General features: G+C 43.5%; 1 protein-coding gene across 1 annotated transcript in view; it reads right to left on the bottom strand.

Annotated features, from left to right (window-relative positions):
• ddx27 (DEAD (Asp-Glu-Ala-Asp) box polypeptide 27) overlaps window positions 1-21,480 on the bottom strand; it is a 55,373-nt gene that overhangs the window by 22,757 nt on the left and 11,136 nt on the right. The window contains exons 6-9 of the mRNA XM_080205073.1: window positions 20,189-20,275; window positions 6,160-6,265; window positions 3,781-3,954; window positions 2,294-2,444 (exon numbers count right to left, since the gene is read on the bottom strand). Of these exons, the coding sequence (XP_080061199.1) occupies window positions 2,294-2,444; window positions 3,781-3,954; window positions 6,160-6,265; window positions 20,189-20,275 (518 nt within the window). The remainder of the gene's footprint in view (window positions 1-2,293; window positions 2,445-3,780; window positions 3,955-6,159; window positions 6,266-20,188; window positions 20,276-21,480) is intronic.

Here is a 21,480-nt window from a genome sequence, read left to right as displayed (position 1 = left end):
GGTTGAGGCAGAGGGATTCTTAAAAGATTGCACAATTTTCAAGAAAATTTTCAATGAACAATGGAACAGGTTCACTAGAAATGGCTGTGATCTGAACATACAGATGAATAATTATTACACAACCTAGCCAGAATTGAACATTTGTAAGAACCAAGTCAAAGCATCGTGATTGACATACTAAAAACTAAAACTTTCAAAGCTTTATTACATTGCGGTTCACCTTAAGTAGACTGCTAAGAATAAACTTTCCTCCTATTCCAAATTAGATACTAATACAGTACTCCAGTGCAGCCTTTATTGTAAAAGTGATAGCTCACTGCAACTAAGTTAATGTTCCTAGAGGCTACCATGTCAAACGCATCAAAATATTACTGCTTTTAACATCTTTTGTAAAGTTTTACCATCCAAAAACATTGAATTTTATATAAGCCATTTGACACTGCATTAAGTGAATTCAGGAATCAGAAGACTGCACACTTAAAACATTCAAGTTTGACATTGAACAATGTCCCTTTTAAGGATACTCACTTTTCCTCATCTGTTTTGTAGATACATGCAATCTCTGGCACTGATGGGTCATCAGGATTTGGATCACATAACAGTTAACAAATGACAACTGAACTTCGGTTTTAATTTTTCTTGCTCTAATTGCTTTCATTGAAAATGACTTTGAAAACAACCTCAAAACAAGCACTGTCTTTCTCAATCTCATTGTAGCATACAACACGGTGTGGCACACTGGTTTCCTTGTCAAAATCTCATGAGTCTTCCCTGTGTGGGTTACTGAAGCCACTGGACTATTACTCCAAAACAGTCAGTCCAGGGTGCACATGGGTGGTGAGACAAGTGCCTGGAGGAAACAGTCCCACTGGCTTCCTTAATGATCTGTTCTCACCCCAACCCTTTTCAATCTCTTGATCTATGATCTGTCTCCAACCCTGTCTCAGAAGTTTTTATTTGCTGATGATATTTACTGTGCCTCTCAGGCTCGGGCGTTTTCTAAATTAGAGGCAATACTGAACAGTGATGTTGCAAACCTGGCCAACTCTTGTAAAACAGGGTGCCTTCACCCCAGCAGCAACAGAACTCAAGTATATTCTATCTCCACAATGCCAAAGCCAAGAGGGAACTCAACATCTTGAAAGGCAAGAGACTGAAATCATAAGCAACATCCCTTTTATCTTGGTACCACCCTTGACTGAATACTGATGTACAAAAAAAAACAAGACAGCAGCAAAGATCAAAATGTGAGACAACCCTCCTCAGCAAACTTGCTGGCTCTTCATGGGTCGAAATACTCAAATCTTAAGCACCTCAGCTTTTGCCACTGTCTACTTTCTTCAGAGCACTGTGTACCAGTATGGTACTTACTCACCCCACACCAGTCTTGTAAATGCTCAGTGCAACATTTTGGGCATCCTCTGATCAAATCAAATCCCTCGGCTCCCAATCCTGAGCAATATCCCACCCCCTCACATGTGGAGGGAGACTGCAACAAGAAAGCTCCCGGAAAAGGTCTACATCAACCCAAGCCTGCTATAAGACAAGGATGTACCAATTCATTGGCTACTCACCTCCCATCACACCAGCCTGTATGGCTAATACCATTGTGCCAAGGAATAACAGCAAAGGCCCTATGGCAGCATGGAATGGAACCAACATGTCACTATTAAAAAACATTTTCTCATCACAGATTCCGCAGCCTGCCATGTCAACATTGGGCACTCCTCAACTAATTCTGCGCTGGCCAAGACCTTTGTGTGGCAAATTGCTGGGAGCCCAGATTGCAACTGTGGTGCACCCTAATCTCTCTCTCACATCATTAAAGTCTGCCCCCTGACAAAATTCAGCAGGGGACTGAGAGAGCTCCATGTAACCACTGCAGAAACTATTGCCTGGCATCTTACTGAGTATCAGCTAGTAGTCAGCAACATCACCTAGTCACAAAATGCTGTTGCTTACAGCAGTAGTGTCTGGAGGAACATTGGATCCAATCCTTGGGAAGAGAAAGACAAATAGTCAGCCCCATTTACCTGTTCTGGTGACTACCTTGGACAAATAGGGATGGGGTAAGTAAAGGGAACTGGACTTCAACATAAACCACTCTCCATTTGTTTTCAAGTTTTACTTTGTCGTAATTTTTTATTTTTAAGGGGTGTTAATAGTCAGTTAGTGTAATTGAAACGGAAATCTGAAATTCACATAATTATGGGGCAATTTGGCTTTACCCACCGATAGATGGTGTGGCCCCTTCCCTCCCACTTCTTTAATTAAGGACAAGGTTGCTTCTCACCTGTCTGCTTCGTCCAGAATAAGGACTTCAATGCGGCTGAGGTCAAAGGATGGACAATTGTGAAGGTGATCAATCAGTCGGCCAGGTGTGGCAATGAGAACATCAGGTCCCACTCTCAGGGATGCCTCTTGGGTTTTTATATCCAATCCACCTGGAAGCAAATAGGGCATTTCAGATATATATCTAAAGCTTTCCTATCAAAGGGCAGCTGTGCAGCATTCCATCCACCTTACATTATCTTTATTGCTGAAAAAGACATTTGTCAAAGCCTTTAATCTTGCACTCATCAGGACAATCGCAAGAATATCAATGTAAAGGGAAACAACAACTTTAAATTGAATGAGAAGAGAGTGCTGAAAAGTGGACTCTCTTTATTCCTTCTTTCATACTGTTGGGAAACAATTACACTGTAACCTCTCTTCATTGTCTGGATTGTTCTGAGCAGACTTGCAACATCATTGAAATCGAGTTTTGGGAGTGAAAACACGGAAGATACAGTAGTTGGATAAATAAAACAATTTATGTTACCATTTTATAATGTTTTAGGTTTCAGATAAATATTTACATCTATGGTGTTTTCTGGGTTCACACACATGATTAAGCATTTTAACATCATTCTAAAATCTAGAAAATCCTGAAATCACTTGTTCCCAAGCCTCCCACGCTGGAAAGTTACAATGCATTAATATAATAAAGTCTATTTATTTGTGTCACAAGTAGCCTTACATTAACACTGCAATGAAGTTACTGTCCTAATATACATGTGCTGTATCTAGGATTGATTGCAAAATGAAATTTGGTGATTGCAGCAGAACTTTCACATTAAAAGCAAAAATGTAGTAAGGGTATAATCTTTTAAATTTACCTGAAGAATATTTACATTAGATGAAAATATTCCATGTTGCTAACAGTATCTTATGCAAATGTTTCGACCATGACATTATCCGCCAGTACTTTAAGGTAGTATTTTCTTTGAATAGGGTGTTTGATAAAGTCTTGCTCTATTTTTATCCTCTCTCTCTGCAGGGCAGACTCCTAAGTTATGCCAATAACACCATGTAAGCAAAATCTTTGCAGCAAGCCACTTGATACAGATTTTCTATCTCCCTCTGCTGGGGAGATGCACCAGATTTTGATCAATATGTCCTTCCTTAACAGGGCTCAGAAAATCTGATGACTGTATGCTATGCTGACCCCTATTCTGTAATTTTGACTGCTAATAAAGGGACATTTTTTTTCTTACAAAGGAGTATCCAGAAGTAGCTACACATATGAAACCTTAAGTACACATTTTCTTTATTCTTTCAAGGATTGCAGGTGTCATAGGCAAGGCCGACATTTGCTGCCCACTGCTAATTGCACTTGAACTGAGTTGCTTACTAAACCACTGCAGAGAGCAGCTAACAGTCACACACACTGCCAATGGTGCCTGATTTGCTGACATTGACAGATGGATCCATATATACAGACGCACTGTGCAAACTTACCAACAGCAAGACAGAGGGTGATAGATGTGAACTGTGACAATTGCCTGGAGACAGAGTGCACTTGGATGCCAAGCTCACGAGTTGGAACTAGAACCAATACCCTAGTAATTGGAGCCTGTCGCGGTTTATAAATCAGACGCTCTAAAACCGGCAGCATGAAGGCAGCAGTTTTACCTATGGAGTAGTGGATAGAGAAAAAGGACGATAAAAATTATACGCTGACAAGAATTTTATCACTTGCTTTAATAAACTAGATGCTTGGCAATACATAGTCTTTTTGTTTCTAATCAAGGACCTAAATAAGATATTCTTGCTTAAAATGTTTTAAATTAAATACTAAGGTACTCCACAGGATATCCTCACCCAGCCTATAATTTCTTCAGATGTTTTCATAGCCTTAAGTGTGATCCAAAGACCTGATACCGTGTGCAGTTATATCTGAACTCTCTTTTGCCATTTTCCCCCTGTATACAGCAAATTAAATTTCAGCCTCTAGCTGCAGGCTCATGTTACCCCTATATAACCTAAATGAAATACTGACATCACAAAACCTCAGCCTCCATCACTTTAGTTATAAGCTAATACGATTTATTCCTTTCATGCGTCCATAAAGCAGACAACTACTTGTAAAATTCTGGGTTCCTCAGCTCGCTAGTAATTCCCTGGTTAAGTCACGAACACAAGAATTCAGAGCAGAAGTAAACCTTTCGGCCCTCGAGCCAGCTCAGCCATTCGATAAAATTATGGCTGATCTGATTGTGGCCTCAATTCCACTCTCCCCAATTCCTGAATCCATTATCAATCAAAAATCTATTTAATTCAGCTTTGCATATATTCAATGTCCTGACTTGCCTGAGAAAGAAAATTCTACGGACTAATAACCTTCTGAGAGTAAAAACATTTCTCTTTATCTTAGCCTTAAATGGACAACTGTCTCTTTTAAACTGTGTCTCCAAAAAACCTGCACCCTCACAAGGGGAAATGTAACTCTGTGCCCACTCCGTCAAGTCACCTCAGGATCTTACAAGCTTCAGTAAGTTCACTCTCATTCTTCAAAATTCTAATGAAAGTAGGCCAAACATTCAACCTTCCTCATAAGATAACCACCTCATCCCAAGAAGCAGACAAGTGAATTTTCACTGAATTGGGTTAATATCCCAAAGGCTCTTTACTTTGTTTTTTCACTAGTGAGCATACAGCCTAGGACAACTAGCTTCAACACTTTGTGATGTGTTAGCTCATGGGTAAGAGAGGTCACAGTTCTCCTGGTCTGGTAAAGAACGGGGTGTAGGGTGGGGATAGAGTTAGGAGGGTTTGGGTTGTGGGAGGATGGAAGAGGGAAATCATGAGCCTCTGACATCTGTTGAAAAGTGCATGTTTGCAGATTTAGGCCAAGGTAAGGATCTCAGCTTGTCCAGTGCATGGCCAGCGAAGCTTTCCAATGTGGTTTCTGGAAGTAGTTTTAAAATGCCAGTAAGTGCAGTGAAAGAAACAACCCTTCCGATCACAGAACAATCCTCACTCGCACTTGCCGCCGATAGGCTCATGGGTGGGAGAGACGCACTCTGTGACTGGAGCAGCAGCAACACTGGGAGTGGGTTCTGGACGTGAGTTATGAGGAGTGGGCAGAGATAGCAAGAGAGACTGCTCTGGAAAGTGGGGGAAGAGAGAAACTTGTTGCTGGGCCAGAAAAGGCTGGAAGTGATGGTGCAAGCCAGTGGGTTGAGGGTTGCGTGATGAGAAAAAAAATGGATTCTCTGTGCAGGCATCTGTGTGTGACACAGAGGGAGTGAGTCAGAGTGGGAGCAGGTGAGCATGGGAAGGGAGAAAGGGTGGGGGAAGGGAGGAGGGCGAGCATGCATTGGAGAATGAGAGATTGAGTGTGGGAGAGTCAGCAAATGAATGAGGGACAGAGAGTGACTGAGAGGTAGAGAGAAATTGGGAAATAAACCCAGTTGATCAATATGGGCTGTAAAGCATAGACTGACAAATTCAGGGCAGAATGCCCAGTATCAATGATACAATTAACACAGCAACAGCACATACCTATCCTCTAGGAACATGACACTCTGACAATATCATCACAAAAAAATGCAGGATGTTGCCTCAGCTTCACAATTTACAACCAATGAGAAAATATGCAACATATCAGTCAAATAAAAAAGTGATTTATGGATAGCCCAGGCTTAGGAAATGCTGGGTGAAATCTCAGTCATAAAGAGTTCAGGTGCCAGTGATATCACTATAACAATAACATGGCTTAAGTACAGGAAATACTGGGCACAACAATGTTTCCACAAGAACACATTCCTGTGCAGAGATTACCTACCTGCCTCATGTAATGGGGATGACCAAGCAAGGCACCAAAACATATCCTACCTGTTCCAGTAGCAGCGCATGCACACAGGTCTCTGCCGAGCAGACCTAAAGGAATACATGCTTTCTGAATGGGGGTTGGTTGCTTGAAGCCCATTGCAGTGATTGCCTAAACAATCAAAGAGTTAGAAAGAGAGAGCGATTTCAACTTTGGACTCCAGCACTATTATATTTAGGCACTGACTCAATCACCACTCAATTAAACAGTATAATTCCAAAAAAGAATTCTACTATGATTATTAAAATACATGTAATATGTTCAATACAGCACACAAAAGTGTGTTTTGCAAGTTGTGTCGTTTCTGATATTGGAACACCATTAAACTGCATTATATCAGAGTGTGAACAGAGTGAGTGTACCTCATATCCAAGATTTCTGGAAAACTAAAGAAATGTTAAAATGCACACTACTGCAAACATTTCATTAAACAAGTATTTCTCCAATAGCCTAATTAGTAAACTAGTGTGGAACAGTCCTACAAAACCAACATTCAGATTCAATCCACAAGTTACTGATGGGGCTAGTATAGAATTCTAGTAACAGGCCCTTTATTTTAGTTCTGCTGTAATAAGTAGACTAGGTTAAGGTAATTATAAAGTGCCTTATATGGTAAGAATTCACAATGTGCCTGAAACAACGTGCAAAAATATTACAAATTGCAAAGGTATTATAAACTATATCCACAAATTAACTACGTGTTATAAGCTTAAAGTGTGTTTTCAACCCTGTGTTGTGCGCCTTGGCCAACTTTGTTCTGAATGCAGCATGGTGGGAAACACAGTGATAGGCAGGCCAAATTCTGTTAATACAATGCAGCACAGCAAAGCAGCTTCTGTTATCTGTTTTTGGATATGCAAAAGGCAAATTTAATCACAGGTCTGGTATGTAAGGGAGTGGATTCATTCATGGGTAGCAAGGCTGGAGCAGTCTCAAGCTGATAAAAGAGGCCCAGGTTCCAGCAAAAGAGTGACTCCTTTCACCAACTAAAAATCACAGGTGTTAGTTATGGCCTTGATTACTGGAAATGACTTGGTTACGTTTCCTAGGTAAAGGGAAAGGAACCGAAGTGGGTAAAAGACTAATAATCTCCTATTACTGTTGACAGGTGGAATGTTATTGGTTGTGGTAATAAAGTGTGATGTTGTGATTGGGTCCTCCAGTCTGATTGACGAGATGAGGTGGGATATTGAAATGTTCATAATAATATAATAATTTCACCAGGCAATATTGGGTCAGAGAACACAGTCAACCCTCAACGACTGTGTCTCTCTCCTGATGCATGCATTAGCAAATAAATTCCTCTTCGCTCTTTAAATATATACTGTCTTTTGCAGTCTATGTATTGGTTAAACAAAGAACAAAAACTGCCCGGGAAACAGGCCCTTCGGCCCAATGAGGCCGCGCCACCACCTCAACACCACCAGTCCCCCTCTCCACCCATGACCCTTGTCTAATGTTTTATGGCCATCCAGATTGAGGGAAACTGATTTAGGGACAATTTATTACTGCCAATCAGCCTAACAGCACATCTTTGGGGTGTGGGGGGAAACCAGAGCACCCGGAGAAAACCCACGCAAGCACGGGGAGAATGCGCAAACTCCCACAGACACCGGCCCAAATCTATGTGTCTGCACAGCAATCAGCGATAGTCACTGAGCTGTCGTCTTGCCCAGTATCTGGTCCAGTTTAGGCACACACTAATGACATGAAGCACTAGGCCAATCTCAAACAACCAAGAGCAGCCCAAGTACGACCCATCACGTGTATGCCCCTCGTTGGACACAAGGCTGACTGAGGTTCAACAAATACAGGTCCTCCAAGGGGAACACCTTTCAGAAAATTCCTCTTACAATTTGGCACTGCGATAGCAGGGTACTCACTGGTGACCAGAAGTGAGATGTGTTTCCAAAAGTTGGGTGAGTACTTTCTTTAAGTACCACCCAGTAGCTGGAAGGCTATGCATCTGGCCATAAGTTGAGTATCTTGGACTGGGGAAGAGGTGCAAAAGCAGTGCGTATGTAAAGAGCCCACACTTAACATAGAGGGGCCAGGGGAGGACTCTTGGAACTCCTACGGAGCGTAGCGAAAAGCCGGGTGGGTAGAAGGGGAGTTTGTAGAGAAGCTATGCTTAAACATAGGGGGCCAGAGATGGACTTTTGGATACTCCTATGCAGCGAAGCCAAAGAGGTGTCAAGTGGCTAGACTGTCCGTACAGACGGTGCTGGCTTGGGCGCAAGAAACACACAGGGAGGGGTTGCAGAGGTAGGGACAAGATCATGAGAGAGAACTGGCAGGGAGAGGTCCCAGGGGTACAGGTCCCCTGTGAGAAACTTGTGTGAGAAAGAGAGAGAGAGACAGGTTAAATTGGTTGGTCTAGAAAGGGGAGCAAAGAGTTAAAAGCGGGCATAGACTTTCTGTGTGCGGCACAGAGAGAAGACGCAATTATCTTCATAGTCATTTTCAAGAAAGGAATCCGGCAGAGATTTGAGCTCTGCCATGTTGGGAAAGGAAAATCAATTTCAAGATGGTGTTACGTTACATCTACGTTACACGTAAGGAGAGTTAACCATTTAGCACACAGTTAATTTGATTTTGTATTTGCTTGTATTGGTTATGGAAGCAGAGTTGTAGAAATAATTAATCATGCAAATTTTGAGCTAAACTGGAGAAATTTAAGTATTGAAGTTTTAATTTAGTAGGGATATCTAAAAGTGATAAAAATAAATTTAATTTTGGATTAATCTGCATCAAACTTGTTGTTACTTTCAAAAACGTACTGTTGATAGAACTGACAATGAAAAGATAAATGTAAAGAATTATTCCAGTGTTCGAAGTGATAATGTCAAGCTGAGCGAACTAACTCTGCCCCTGCTGAAACAAGCAGAGAATTAACCCATTCTGTCCCAGACAGGATGGATTTTTGCATTATAAGACTTGAAGTAGTTTTACGACATAAAATCAAAAATCTAACAGAAAGGATAGTTGCATAAAATAGAATAAGAGTGCGTGTTTAATGATGGGAATTATTATACTGCCATAATACAATCTAGTTAAAATATGTGACATGGATATGCAAAGTAGTGAATCAACCACAAAACTGGAGGAGTAATTTTGAACATAAAGCAACCCTGTCGTAAATTTTGAATAGGGGAAGGTTGAAAGCTGTATTAGATGCCAGACTAAAGGGAGAGCCCAAATAACACCAAATTGATAGTTAATGTAATTATGAGATGAGGGAAATAATTCAATGGAATAAATGAGAAAGGAAAGTGAACAGGGTGATAAAAGATACATTACAGAGGAACTGATAGTAAACAGAGGAAGACAGAATCAAAAGTGGGATTCATTGGATTCAAGAGAAACAGTGAAAGTGATTCTAGGAAGTAGAACACAATTTAGATGATAACAATCGATGAAGGAACAAAGTTTTCTTAAAGGAAAGAAGAGATAAAACGGGCACTAATGGGCAGGTGAAACCCCAAAACACTGTTTTCTGAGTTTGGGATGATTCTGACATAACAAAATGTGCTGCAAGCTAGTTACCTTAATAAAACGATGTTATTTAAATCAAGAACAAACAATTAAAATAAGTTATAGCCTGGGATCAAATTGAAAGATTTGATCTCAGTTTCAAAGACGTTATTGGGTTATAGTATTTTGGGAAAAAAAAGATAGTTTCTAAAGGACCGGGGGAAGGTTATTTGTGTACAAAGGCTTTTCACTGGAAAAGGGGTAAGACAAGTATTGAAGACTTTTTAACTATTGTAGGAATTTTGTGAAAGATTATGCCCCAGTGGTAAAGCCCTTACAGGAGCTGATAAAAGGAGGAAGGGCTAGTTAGGAAAAGATAGAGTGGGGAGATGCAGAAGTACAGGTCTTTTCAGATTTGAAGCAGGCTTTGGTCACCAAACCATAACACATTTTCTGTGAAGAAAATGCTGGAATACTGGCAGCTGTAGTTGCTCAGCAGCCAGGGACAGATTGAGACTGATGGGGTGTGACTCTGCTCAGTTAATCAGTTGTCAAAGGGATGCATCGGTGTGTGGGGGCACTCGCTTGTGTCTTGTGAGCGATCAATGTTCACAGCCCCTCACCTTGATGGGAAAAAATGATCCTCCATAGCCTGCATACTCAGGAATTTATTCCAGACAGCCAATGCTCCTTTAGAAGCAGCAATATTAGATAAAAGATCAAGCTCACAGGAAAATTGAGAATGAAGTGCAGCAAGGAAACCATTTTGCCAACTAGGCAGTAAATGCCTTAGTAAAACAGGATTGGGACACAGCCTGATGAGTTAGCAGTTGCAGCAACTGAGGACAGTCCAGATATTGAGGTAAAACAAATCCAGGAACAAGCAGATGAAGAGGAATAGGAGCAATGGAAAAAAGATGGAGGAATGTAAGGTTATGATGGAATATGGAGGAGAGAAGGGAAAATAATAGTTCCTGAAATAACACAACATTCACTGCTGAAGATTTATCACGGAATAGCACACATAAGCAGGGACAGAATGCTTGATTTATTGAAGAAATGTTAGCATTGACAGAGGTGTCTGCAGTGCATATGATAAAGGGTAAGCCCGTAAGGAGTATAGAGTCGCAGCGAGACCTGGGGGTGCACAAGTCTTTGAAGGTGGCAGTGCAAGTGGAGAGTGTGGTGAAGAAAGCCTATGGTATGTTAGCTTTTATAGGAAGGGGTATAGAATATAAGAGCTGGAGTTTAATGTTGCAGTTGTACAGAACGTTGGTTAGGCTGCATTTGGAGTACTGCGTACAGTTCTGGTCGCCTTACTACCGGAAGGACGTGGAGACTCTGGAGAGAGTGCAGAGGAGGTTTACCAGGATGTTGCCTGGTATGGAAGGACTGGGGTATGAGGAAAGGTTGAAGAAATTGGGGCTCTTTTCCCATGAAAGACGCCGACTGAGGGGGGATCTAATAGAGGTATATAAGATTATGAAGGGTATAGATAGAATAAACAGAGGTAAGCTATTTCCTATAATAGAGACACGTAGGACAAGGGGCCATGGACTTAAGGTGAGGGGGGAGCAGTACAACACAGATATTAGAGGGAGGTTTTTCACATAGAGGGAGTGGGGGTATGGAATGCTCTGCCAAGTAAGGTGGTGGAGGCAAACACGCTAGAGTCCTTTAAGAATAACTTAGACAGGCACATGACTGAGTTGGAGATGGGTGGATATAGGAGAACCTTTTAAATAAGGGCCATTAGCATTGGGGCATCCCTGGTAATGTAAATGGGTATAGTATGATAATAATGTTTTTTCTCTTTTCATTCAGGTTTTAAGCCGGTCCACCTCATGTCCAACGAGGGGCATACACGTGATGGGTCGTACTGGGGCTGCTCTTGGTTGTTCGAGATTGGTCTAGTGCTTCATGTCGTTAGTGTGTGCCTAAACAGGACAAGATACTGGGCAAGACGACAGCTCAGTGACTATCGCTGATTGCTGTGGAGACACATGGATTTGGGCCGGTGTCTGTGGGAGTTTGTGCATTCTCCCCGAGCTTGCGTGGGTTTTCTCCAGGTGCTCCGGTTTCCTCCCACACCCCAAAGATGTGCTGTTAGGCTGATTGGCAGTAATAAATTGTCCCTAAATCAGTTTCCCTCAATCTGGATGGCCATAAAACATTAGATAGGGGTCATGGGTAGAGAGGTGGACTGGTGGTGTTGAGATGGCGGCGCGGGCTCGTTGGGCCGAAGGGCCTGTTTCCCGGGCTGATTTTTGTTCTTTGTTCACCCTGGTGGTCATGATGTGGGTATGCCGGCATTGGACTGGCGTAAACACAGTAAAAAGTCTGACAACACCAGGTTTTAGTCCAACCTATTTATTTGATAATATTCTCACAAGCTTTCGAGGGGACAGCCTCTTCGTCAGGTGAATGGAGAGTTCTGGCCTCAGACAGAGCATATAAAGCACAGACAGACACCCTGGTGGTGCCAGGACATCCCTGCAACATTAAAATGGGAAGTCAACTCAGATCCAAATGACCCTGGGAAAATTTATAAATGGATGTTACAGGGCCGTTACCACAGGTACAGAAAAAGCATGCTGTTTAGTAATTGCAGATCAGTTTACTGGATGGGTTGAAGCATTCCCATGTAAAGATGCCACAGCCACAACAGTAGCTGTGATATTACCAAATGAGATAATTCCCAGGTGGGGAATGCCTCTTCAGGTGGATTTTGATAAGGGAACTCACTTCACAGGGACAGCTTTGAAAGAGGAGTCTTTCCTCTTTCTGCTGGGAATAAAGCAGAAGTTTCACATATCATATCACCCTCAGTATTGAGAAGATGAATTGAATATGGAGGGATCTAATAGATCATCTACGTTTTCTTAAAAAGCAGGTGATCACGCAACAGCACCACCAAGATTGGATGAAATTGGCAGAAGAAAGTACTCCTAAATTGCCTTCACCGAGGGATGAGGTAACGGTGAAACTCATGACAGACAAAAATGGGCTAGGAACTCGCCTGGAAGGGCCTTTTGATGTGATGGTTACAGGGCAGACATGTGCCCTAATTGATGAAGAGTGTGGCCCACGCTGGAGACACAGGACTCAGTTAAAACTGAACCCTGGTGCTAAGCCCCAAGATAGCAAACCTCACCCAGCAATTGAATGATTTAATAGCAGAAGTGGAGATAATCTGATTAGATTGAATTTATTCTGATGGCTAAATTTAAGGTTGTGAGGCTATCTGGATTGTATTACAGATTATATGCTTGCAAAGATACCCGGAGCTCAATGACAAAGACTAAATTCAAGGCACAGCTTCAATCAAAACATCCCTCAATGCAAAAGCAAGTCAAGTTGCAAGTGTGTGCGGTGATTGTGCGAGTTTTGTAAACAAGCTGTATTATTACCTGACATCGATCAACAATTGTGTTTGATTGTAACACAGAAGTTGTAGACACTGCTATAATAAATGCATATGATTATATCTTCTAGCATTGAATGTACAGATTTTGAATAAAATGAGACCAGCAACTGTGGCTCTTCAGCGTTGCCTTCAGGATGTACGTGTTAAAGCTTACTTATGTATAGCATACGCATATGCTAGATTGACTAGGCAAAGTGTTGGGTATGTTCACACATCCCCATACATGCAGGAGGGGGAATCAGTAGAGAGAAAAGGAAAGGATTTCTTAACAGTAAGTTTTGTGCAGGGAATTTAAATCATATAAACATATATATACCTATTTATAATCTAGGGGAACCAGCTCCTACTTCAGTTTTAAAACAGCCAACATCAAAACCAAAAGGGATATGTTGTGCTAGAAACATGGAAGGCCAAGGGGAAAATTTGGGCATGAGTGAATGTGAACACATGGTAGACCAAACCACCTGGCTATGCCCAAGTCCACCCAGTTATGACTAATCTTGCAATATTTCTTATTACTTTAGAGGAGGCAACACTTATCCAACTCAATGGAACATACTGGATTTGTGGGGATAGGGCATATCCTTGACTCCCTAGAGATGAAAGGGGTCGTGTTAGCTTGGATATGTAGTCCCATACATATATCACACTCCTAAACTCCCTCCCTCCAAGACATTAACGAGCTATTACAGAAACAGAACAGTTCTTTGGCATATTGCTTCCCCAATATGGAGTAACTGAAGCGATGCATGAAATTCTGGTTCTTTGCTCCATTTTGGAACAAGTCGCCAATGATACAGCAACTTGCCTTAAGGTTAATGATGAGATGGCAGCCATGCACACTGTGGTACTTCAACACAGATTGGCATTTAGAACATAGAACACTACAGCACAAACAGGCCCTTCGGCCCACGAGTTGCGCCGATCATATCAACTCCTATCTATAACCCCCAATCCCATAAAACCCCATATACTCATCCAGAAGTCTTTTAAAAGACCCCAGCGAGTTTGCCTCCACCACCACTGACGGCAGCCGATTCCACTCACTCACCACCCTCTGATGAAAAACTTACCCCTAACATCACTTCTGTACTTTCCTCCCCGCACCTTAAATCTGTGTCCTCTCGTAGCGACCATTTCAACCCGGGGAAATAGCGTCTGAGAATCCACCCTATCCATTCCTCTCAACATTTTATAAACCTCTATCAGGTCGCCTCTCAACCTTCGTCTCTCCAGGGAAAAGAGACCCAGCTCCCTCAACCTAACTTCATAAGGCATGCCTCCCAGTCCAGGCAACATCCTTGTAAATCTCCTCTGTACCCTTTCAATAGCTTCTACGTCTTTCCTATAGTGAGGCGACCAGAACTGCGCACAGTACTCCAAATGAGGCCTGACAAGGGTCTTATAAAGTTGCAGCATTACCTCCCGACTCCTAAACTCAATCCCTCGATTAATGAAGGCCAGTACACCATACGCCTTCTTGACCACCTCTTCCACCTGCGAGGCCGATTTAAGAGTCCTGTGGACCCGGGCCCCAAGATCCTTCTGCTCTTCAACACTACTAAGACTCCTGCCCTTGATAGTGTACTCGTTCATCCCGTTGGTTCTGCCAAAATGGACGACTACGCATTTATCCGCGTTGAAGTCCATCTGCCACTTCTCCGCCCAGTCCTGCATCCTATTTATGTCCTGCTGCAACTTTTGACATCCTTCCAGATCATCCACAACACCACCGACCTTCGTGTCATCAGCGAACTTACTTACCCATCCCTCCACTTCCTCATCCAGGTCATTTATGAAAATGACAAACAGCAAGGGTCCTAGAACAGATCCCTGGGGCACTCCACTGGTGACTGACCTCCATTCAGAAAAAGACCCATCCACAACCACTCTCTGCCTTCTGCAGGCAAGCCAGTTCTGGATCCACAAGGCCAAAGGCCCTTGGATCCCATGCCCTCTCACCTTCTCAAGAAGTCTTGCATGGGGGACCTTATCAAACGCCTTGCTGAAGTCCATGTACACCACGTCCACGGCACTTCCTTCGTCAATGTGTTCAGTCACATTATCGAAGAACTCAACTAGGCTTGTAAGGCACGACCTGCCCTTGACAAATCCATGCTGACTATTCCTGATCATGTCAAACCTCTCCAAATGCTCGTAGATCTTGTGGCTCAGAAGCCTCTCCATCAGCTTACCAACCACTGAGGTCAGACTCACCGGTCGGTAATTTCCCGGGCTATCTCTGTTCCCTTTCTTGAAAATAGGGACCACATCCGCAATCCTCCAATCTTCCGGAACCTCTCCCGTCTCCATTGACGACGCAAAGATCATCGCCAGGGGCTCTGCAATCACATCCCTCGCCTCCCATAGTATCCTGGGGTATATCCCATCTGGTCCCGGCGACTTATCTATTTGATTAAATCTTGGTGGTAAGGAGTGGGACTTCTGCAGTGATAGGATCAAAGTATTGCACGGACATACTAGATAGTTCAGAAAACATAACTAATCTGGTTAATTATATCAGGAAAGAGAAGGAGAAGCTCAAGGACCCTGAACGATTTACCTTAGGTGGTTGGCTCTCAGGCTACCTAGGCTCCTTGGGAACATCAATCCTACGAGGGATTGCAATAGTCTTCACGGTGATCTTGACATTGATGGTGCTTGTCAATGTAGTTAAGTGCACTTGTTCAAAGTTGTCCAAGTCCACAGAAGGGGTGGCAATAGTGATGGCAGTTAAGTTGAGCAAGCAAGGATACAAAGAAGCCAGTTGACCTTCAGAAATAAGTTTTGGGACACTTCTATTTAGTGGTCTTATCTTGGGCTATGGCCAAGGGCCAAAAGCAGGGACTGATGGGGGCTAGTATAGAATTCTAGTATCAGGCCCTTCGTTTTAGTTTTCCCATAATAAAAGTAGACTAGGTTAAGTTAATTATAAAATGCCTTATATATATAGTAAGAATTCACAATGTGCCTGGAACAATATATGCAAAGGCATTATAAATTGCAAAGATATTATAAATTATATATGCACAAATTAACTAAGTGTTATAAGCTTAAAGTGTGTTTTCAACCCTGTGTTGTGCGCCTTGGCCAACTTTGTTTTGAATGCAGCATGGTGGGAAACACCGTGATAGACAGGCTGAATTCTGTTAATGCAATGGAGCACAGAAAAGCAGTTTCTGTTATCTGTTTCTGGATATGTGAAAGACATGTTTAATCACAGGCCTGGTATGTAAGGGAGTGGATTCGTTCATGGGTAGTGAGGCTGGAGAAGTCTCTCAAGCTGATAAAAGAGGCCCAGGTTCCAGCAAAGGAGTGACTCCTTTCATCAATTAAAAATCACAGGTGTTCGTTATGGCCTTGGTTACCAGTAATGATGTGGGTTAGGTTTCCTAGGTAAAGGAGAAGGAACCGACATGGGTAGAAGACTAATAATCTCCTATTACTGTTGACAGGTGGAATGTTATTGGCTGAGGTAATAATGTGTGATGCTGTGATTGGGCGCTCCAGTCTGATTGATGAGACAAGGTGGGATATTGAAATGTTCATAATAATATATTAATTTTACCAGGCAATATTAGATCAGAGAACACAGTCAACCCTCAATGACTGTGTCTCTCTCCTGATGCATGCATTAGCAATTAAATTCCTTTTCGTTCTTTAAATATATGCTGTCCTTTGCCATCTATGTATTGGTTGACTGAGGTTCAACAAATACAGGTACTCCAAGGGGAACACCCTTCAGAAAATTCCTCTTACAGTTACATAAGAACATAAGAAATAGGAGCAGGAGTAGGCCAACTAGCCCTTCGAGCCTGCCTCACCATTCAGTAAGATCATGGCTGATCTGTTGTGGCTCAGTTCCACATTCCCGCCCTCTCCCCATAACCCTTAATCCCCTCGCTTATCAAAAACCCATCAACCCACTTCTTAAAAATATCTAGCGAGGCAGCCTCCACCACTTCAACGGGCAGAGAATTCCAGAGATTCACCACCCTTTGAGTGAAGAAGTTCCTCCTCAACTCCGTTCTAAACCGTCCCCCCTTTATCTTGAGGCTGTGCCCCCTAGTCCTACTATCCTTTCTGAGTGGGAGGAGTCTCTCCACCTCTATCCTATCCATCCCATTCATCATCTCATACGTCTCAATGAGATCTCCCCTCATTCTTCTAAACTCTAACGAGTACAAGCCTAATTTATTCAGCCTCTCCTCATAGCTCAACCCCCTCAACTCTGGTATCAGCCTAGTAAACCTCCTCTGCACACCCTCCAAGGCCAAAATATCCTTGCGTAAGTACGGCGCCCAAAACTGCACACAGTACTCCAGCTGCGGCCTCACCAATGCCCTATACGGCCGCAGCAAGACCTCCCTACTTTTATATTCAATCCCCCTCGCGATGAAGGCCAGCATCCCATTCGCCTTCCTGACCACCTGCTGCACCTGCAAGCTGGGTTTTTGCGACTCAAGCACAAGGACCCCGAGGTCCCTCTGCACCGTCGCCTGATGCAGTTTTTCTCCACGTAAGTGATAATCCTTCCTACCATTATTCCTACCAAAGTGGACCACCTCGCACTTGCCAACATTAAATTCCATTTGTCATTTCCTGGCCCATTCGCCCAGCCTATCTAGATCCTTCTGTAGACTCTCCCCACCCTCCGCACAATTTGCCTTTCCACCAATTTTGGTGTCATCAGCAAATTTCAACACCCTACACTCGGTTCCCTCCTCCAGATCATCTATATAAATGGTAAAAAGCTGAAGCCCCAGCACCGACCCCTGGGGCACTCCACTAGTCACCATCCGCCAATCCGAATAGCACCCATTGACCCCCACTCTCTGCCTCCTATTTGACAACCAGTCCTCTATCCACGCTAACACCCTACCCCCAACTCCATGCCCCCTTACCTTCTGCAATAACCTCTTGTGAGGTACCTTGTCAAATGCCTTCTGAAAATCCAGAAAGACCACCTCCACCGGCTCTCCTCTATCCACCGCCCTAGACACATCCTCATAGAACTGAACCAGGTGGCAGTCAAGTGTGAGAATTGTCTGAACCGACTGCCTGGGCTATCCCACTCTGCTAAATTCCCACCTGTCAGCTCAGCAGCAACAATGGGATCAAATGATTTCACCCTATTGTTGGTTCTGAACAAGTCTGGCTGTTTCAGTCACCTTTGTGACAAATCACTCTTGACACTGCCTACCTCCTTTTGGTTGTCAAATAGGAGGCAGAGAGTGGGGGTCAACGGGTGCTGTTCGGATTGGCAGATGGTGACTAGTGGAGTGCCCCAAGGGTCGGTGCTGGGGCCTCAGCTTTTTACCATTTATATAGATGATCTGGAGGAGGGAACCGAGTGTAGGGTGTCGAAATTTGCTGATGACACCAAGATTGGGGGAACGGCAAATTGTGCGGAGGGTGTGGAGAGTCTGCAGAAGGATCTAGATAGGCTGGGCGAATGGGCCAGGAAATGGCAAATGGAATTTAATGTTGGCAAGTGTGAGGTGGTCCACTTTGGTAGGAAGAATGGTAGGAAGGACTATTACTTACGGGGCGAAAAACTGCAGCAGGCGACGGTGCAGAGGGACCTCGGGGTCCTTGTCCATGAGTCGCAAAAACCCAGCTTGCAGGTGCAGCAGGTGGTCAGGAAAGCGAATGGGATGCTGGCCTTCATAGCGAGGGGGATTGAATATAAAAGTAGGGAGGTCTTGCTGCAGCTGTATAGGGCATTGGTGAGGCTGCAGCTGGAGTACTGTGTGCAGTTTTGGGCGCCGCACCTGCGCAAAGATATTTTGGCCTTGGAGGGAGTGCAGAGGAGGTTTACTAGGCTGATACCAGAGTTGAGGGGGTTGAGCTATGAGGAGAGGCTGAATAAACTAGGCTTGTACTCATTAGAGTTTAGAAGAATGAGGGGAGATCTCATTGAGACGTATAAGATGATGAATGGGATGGATAGGATAGAGGTGGAGAGACTCTTCCCGCTCAGAAAGGACAGTAGGACTAGGGGGCACAGCCTCAAGATGAAGGGGGGGCGGTTTAGAACAGAGTTGAGGAGGAACTTCTTCACTCAAAGGGTGGTGAATCTCTGGAATTCTCTGCCCGTTGAAGTGGTGGAGGCTGCCTCGCTAAATATTTTTAAGACGCGGGTTGATGGGTTTTTGATAAGAGAGGGGATTAAGGGTTATGGGGAGAGGGCGGGAAGGTGGAACTGAGCCGCGACAGATCAGCCATGATCTTATTGAATGGCGGGGCAGGCTCGAAGGGCTAGTTGGCCTACTCCTGCTCCTATTTCTTATGTTCTTATGTTCACTTTCTCAACGTCCTCAGAATCTTACAGCACAGGAGGTCATTCAGCCCATTTTGTCTCTGCTGGCTCTTTGAAAGAACTATTCAATTAGTCCTTGCTCTTTCCCCATAGCCCTGCAATTATTTGCCTTGTCCAGTATCTATCCAATTCCCTTTTGAAAGTTAGTATAAGATCTGTCCAGCAGTGAAGTCCAGGTCAGAACAAATGGCTGCCTCTGATTACAGAGAGTCCTGCTAGGGGCAACAGTTCCTCAGGTGCTCAGAATTGCACACAATAGTCAAGCTGAGGCCTAAACAGGTTTAACATGGTGTCCTTGTCCTTGTACACCGCACCTCCTTTTCTAAAGCCAATAACAAATTTTTAACAGCGTTATCAACTTGTCTTGTCACATTTGTACATAAACTGGTAACTGTTTCTTTAAACCAGAAGTTTATTTTCCAGCACCACTCTCTGTACTTTCTTCCAAAATGCACCACTTCATTTATTTGCATTGCATTTCACCTGCCTTGCATCTGCTCACTTCACCAGTCTGTCCTGAAATCTTTGTCCATGTATGCAGGCTAGGGAGGAAAAATTAGCCAGAGTTCCCATCCCACCCAGATTCTTTAGTTAAAAAAATGCACCTGTCAGATGAGGGAAGATTGAGCTTAGTTCCTGTATCCAACAGGAATAAGTGCATATCACCACATTCCTACCAAGTTCAATTTACAAGCAAAAGTAACACAGTAAGCAGTAAATGAAAATGCCTCCTGTCCAGAAAGCCAAACAAGTTCCAAATAAATAATGGGTAACAATAACAGTAAGATATGTCTCAAGTGACACACAATACCTTTAAAAGTGGCCGAGAGAGATTCATATCCTGGAACATTAGACTATCGTCAAACTGAGGGGCATCCTCAAAGAACGCGCCTGAATCCTGGATAGGAGCACAAACAACAATGTGAATTTGGGAGCCAACAAACTCCAAAAATGACTTCACACCCTTCATCCTCCAATTCAATAATCCTTTCAATCATCTTTCCAATTGTTCAAACTCCATCCCAATCCTCTACCAATCTCCCCATTTCATTTATAGAACATTACAGTGCAGAACAGGCCCTTCGGCCCACGATGTTGCGCCGACCAATTAAAAAACAATGACCCTCTAACCTAAACCAAACCCTTACCATCCATAAACCTATCCATGGATCTCTTAAACGCCCCCAAACTAGGCGCATTTACAACTGCAGCATTATTATTATTATTGCCCATTCCTAATTGCCCTCTATGTGGTGGTGGTGAGCTGCATCCTTCAACCGGTGCAGTCCTCATAGGTACACCCACAGTGCTATTAGAAAGGGAGATCCAGGATTTTGACCCAGCGACAGTGAAGTAACGGCAATATACTTCCAAGTCAGGATGGTGTGTGGCTTGGAGATCAATCTGCATCTGCCCTTGTCCTTCTAGTTAGTAAAAGGTCATGGATTTGGAATATAGTATCAATGGAGCCTTAGTGAGTTGCTGTAGTGCATTTTGTAAATGGTATATAGGGCTGCCATTAACTGTCAGTGCTGGAGGGAGTGAAATATTTATTGTGGTGGATTGGGTGTCAATCAAGCTGGCTGCTTTGCCTGGGTGATGTATAGCTTCGAGTGTTGAATGTTGTCCATGTCTTGCTGCATATGAGCATAGACTGATTCAGTATCTGAGTCACGGATGATGCTGAACATTGTGCAGTCATCAGCGAACATCCCCACTTCTGACCTTATGATGGAGGGAAGGTCACTGATGAAACAATTGAATATGGTTGGGCCTGGGAGACTACTCAAAGAAACTCCTGCAGGGATGTCCTGGGGCTGAGATGATTGACCTCCAATAACCACAACCATGTTGCTTTGGGTTAGAATCATAGAACCCTACAGTGCAGGAAGAGGCTGTTCGGCCCATCGAGTCTGTACCGACCACAATCCCACCCAGGTCCTACCCCCATATCCCTACATATTTTACCTGCTAATCCCTCTAACCTAAGCATCCTAGTACACTAAGGGGCAATTTTAGCATGGCCAATCAACCTAACCCGCACATCTTTGGACATGGGAGGAAACCAGAGCACCTGGAGGAAACCCACGCAGACGCAAGGAG

Source organism: Carcharhinus amblyrhynchos, chromosome 16 (genome assembly GCF_965287045.1).
Source record: "Carcharhinus amblyrhynchos chromosome 16, sCarAmb.v2.hapA, whole genome shotgun sequence".
NCBI lineage: Eukaryota > Metazoa > Chordata > Chondrichthyes > Carcharhiniformes > Carcharhinidae > Carcharhinus > Carcharhinus amblyrhynchos.
Note: the sequence above shows the minus strand (reverse complement) of the source record. Positions and strands in the feature narration are given on the sequence as shown.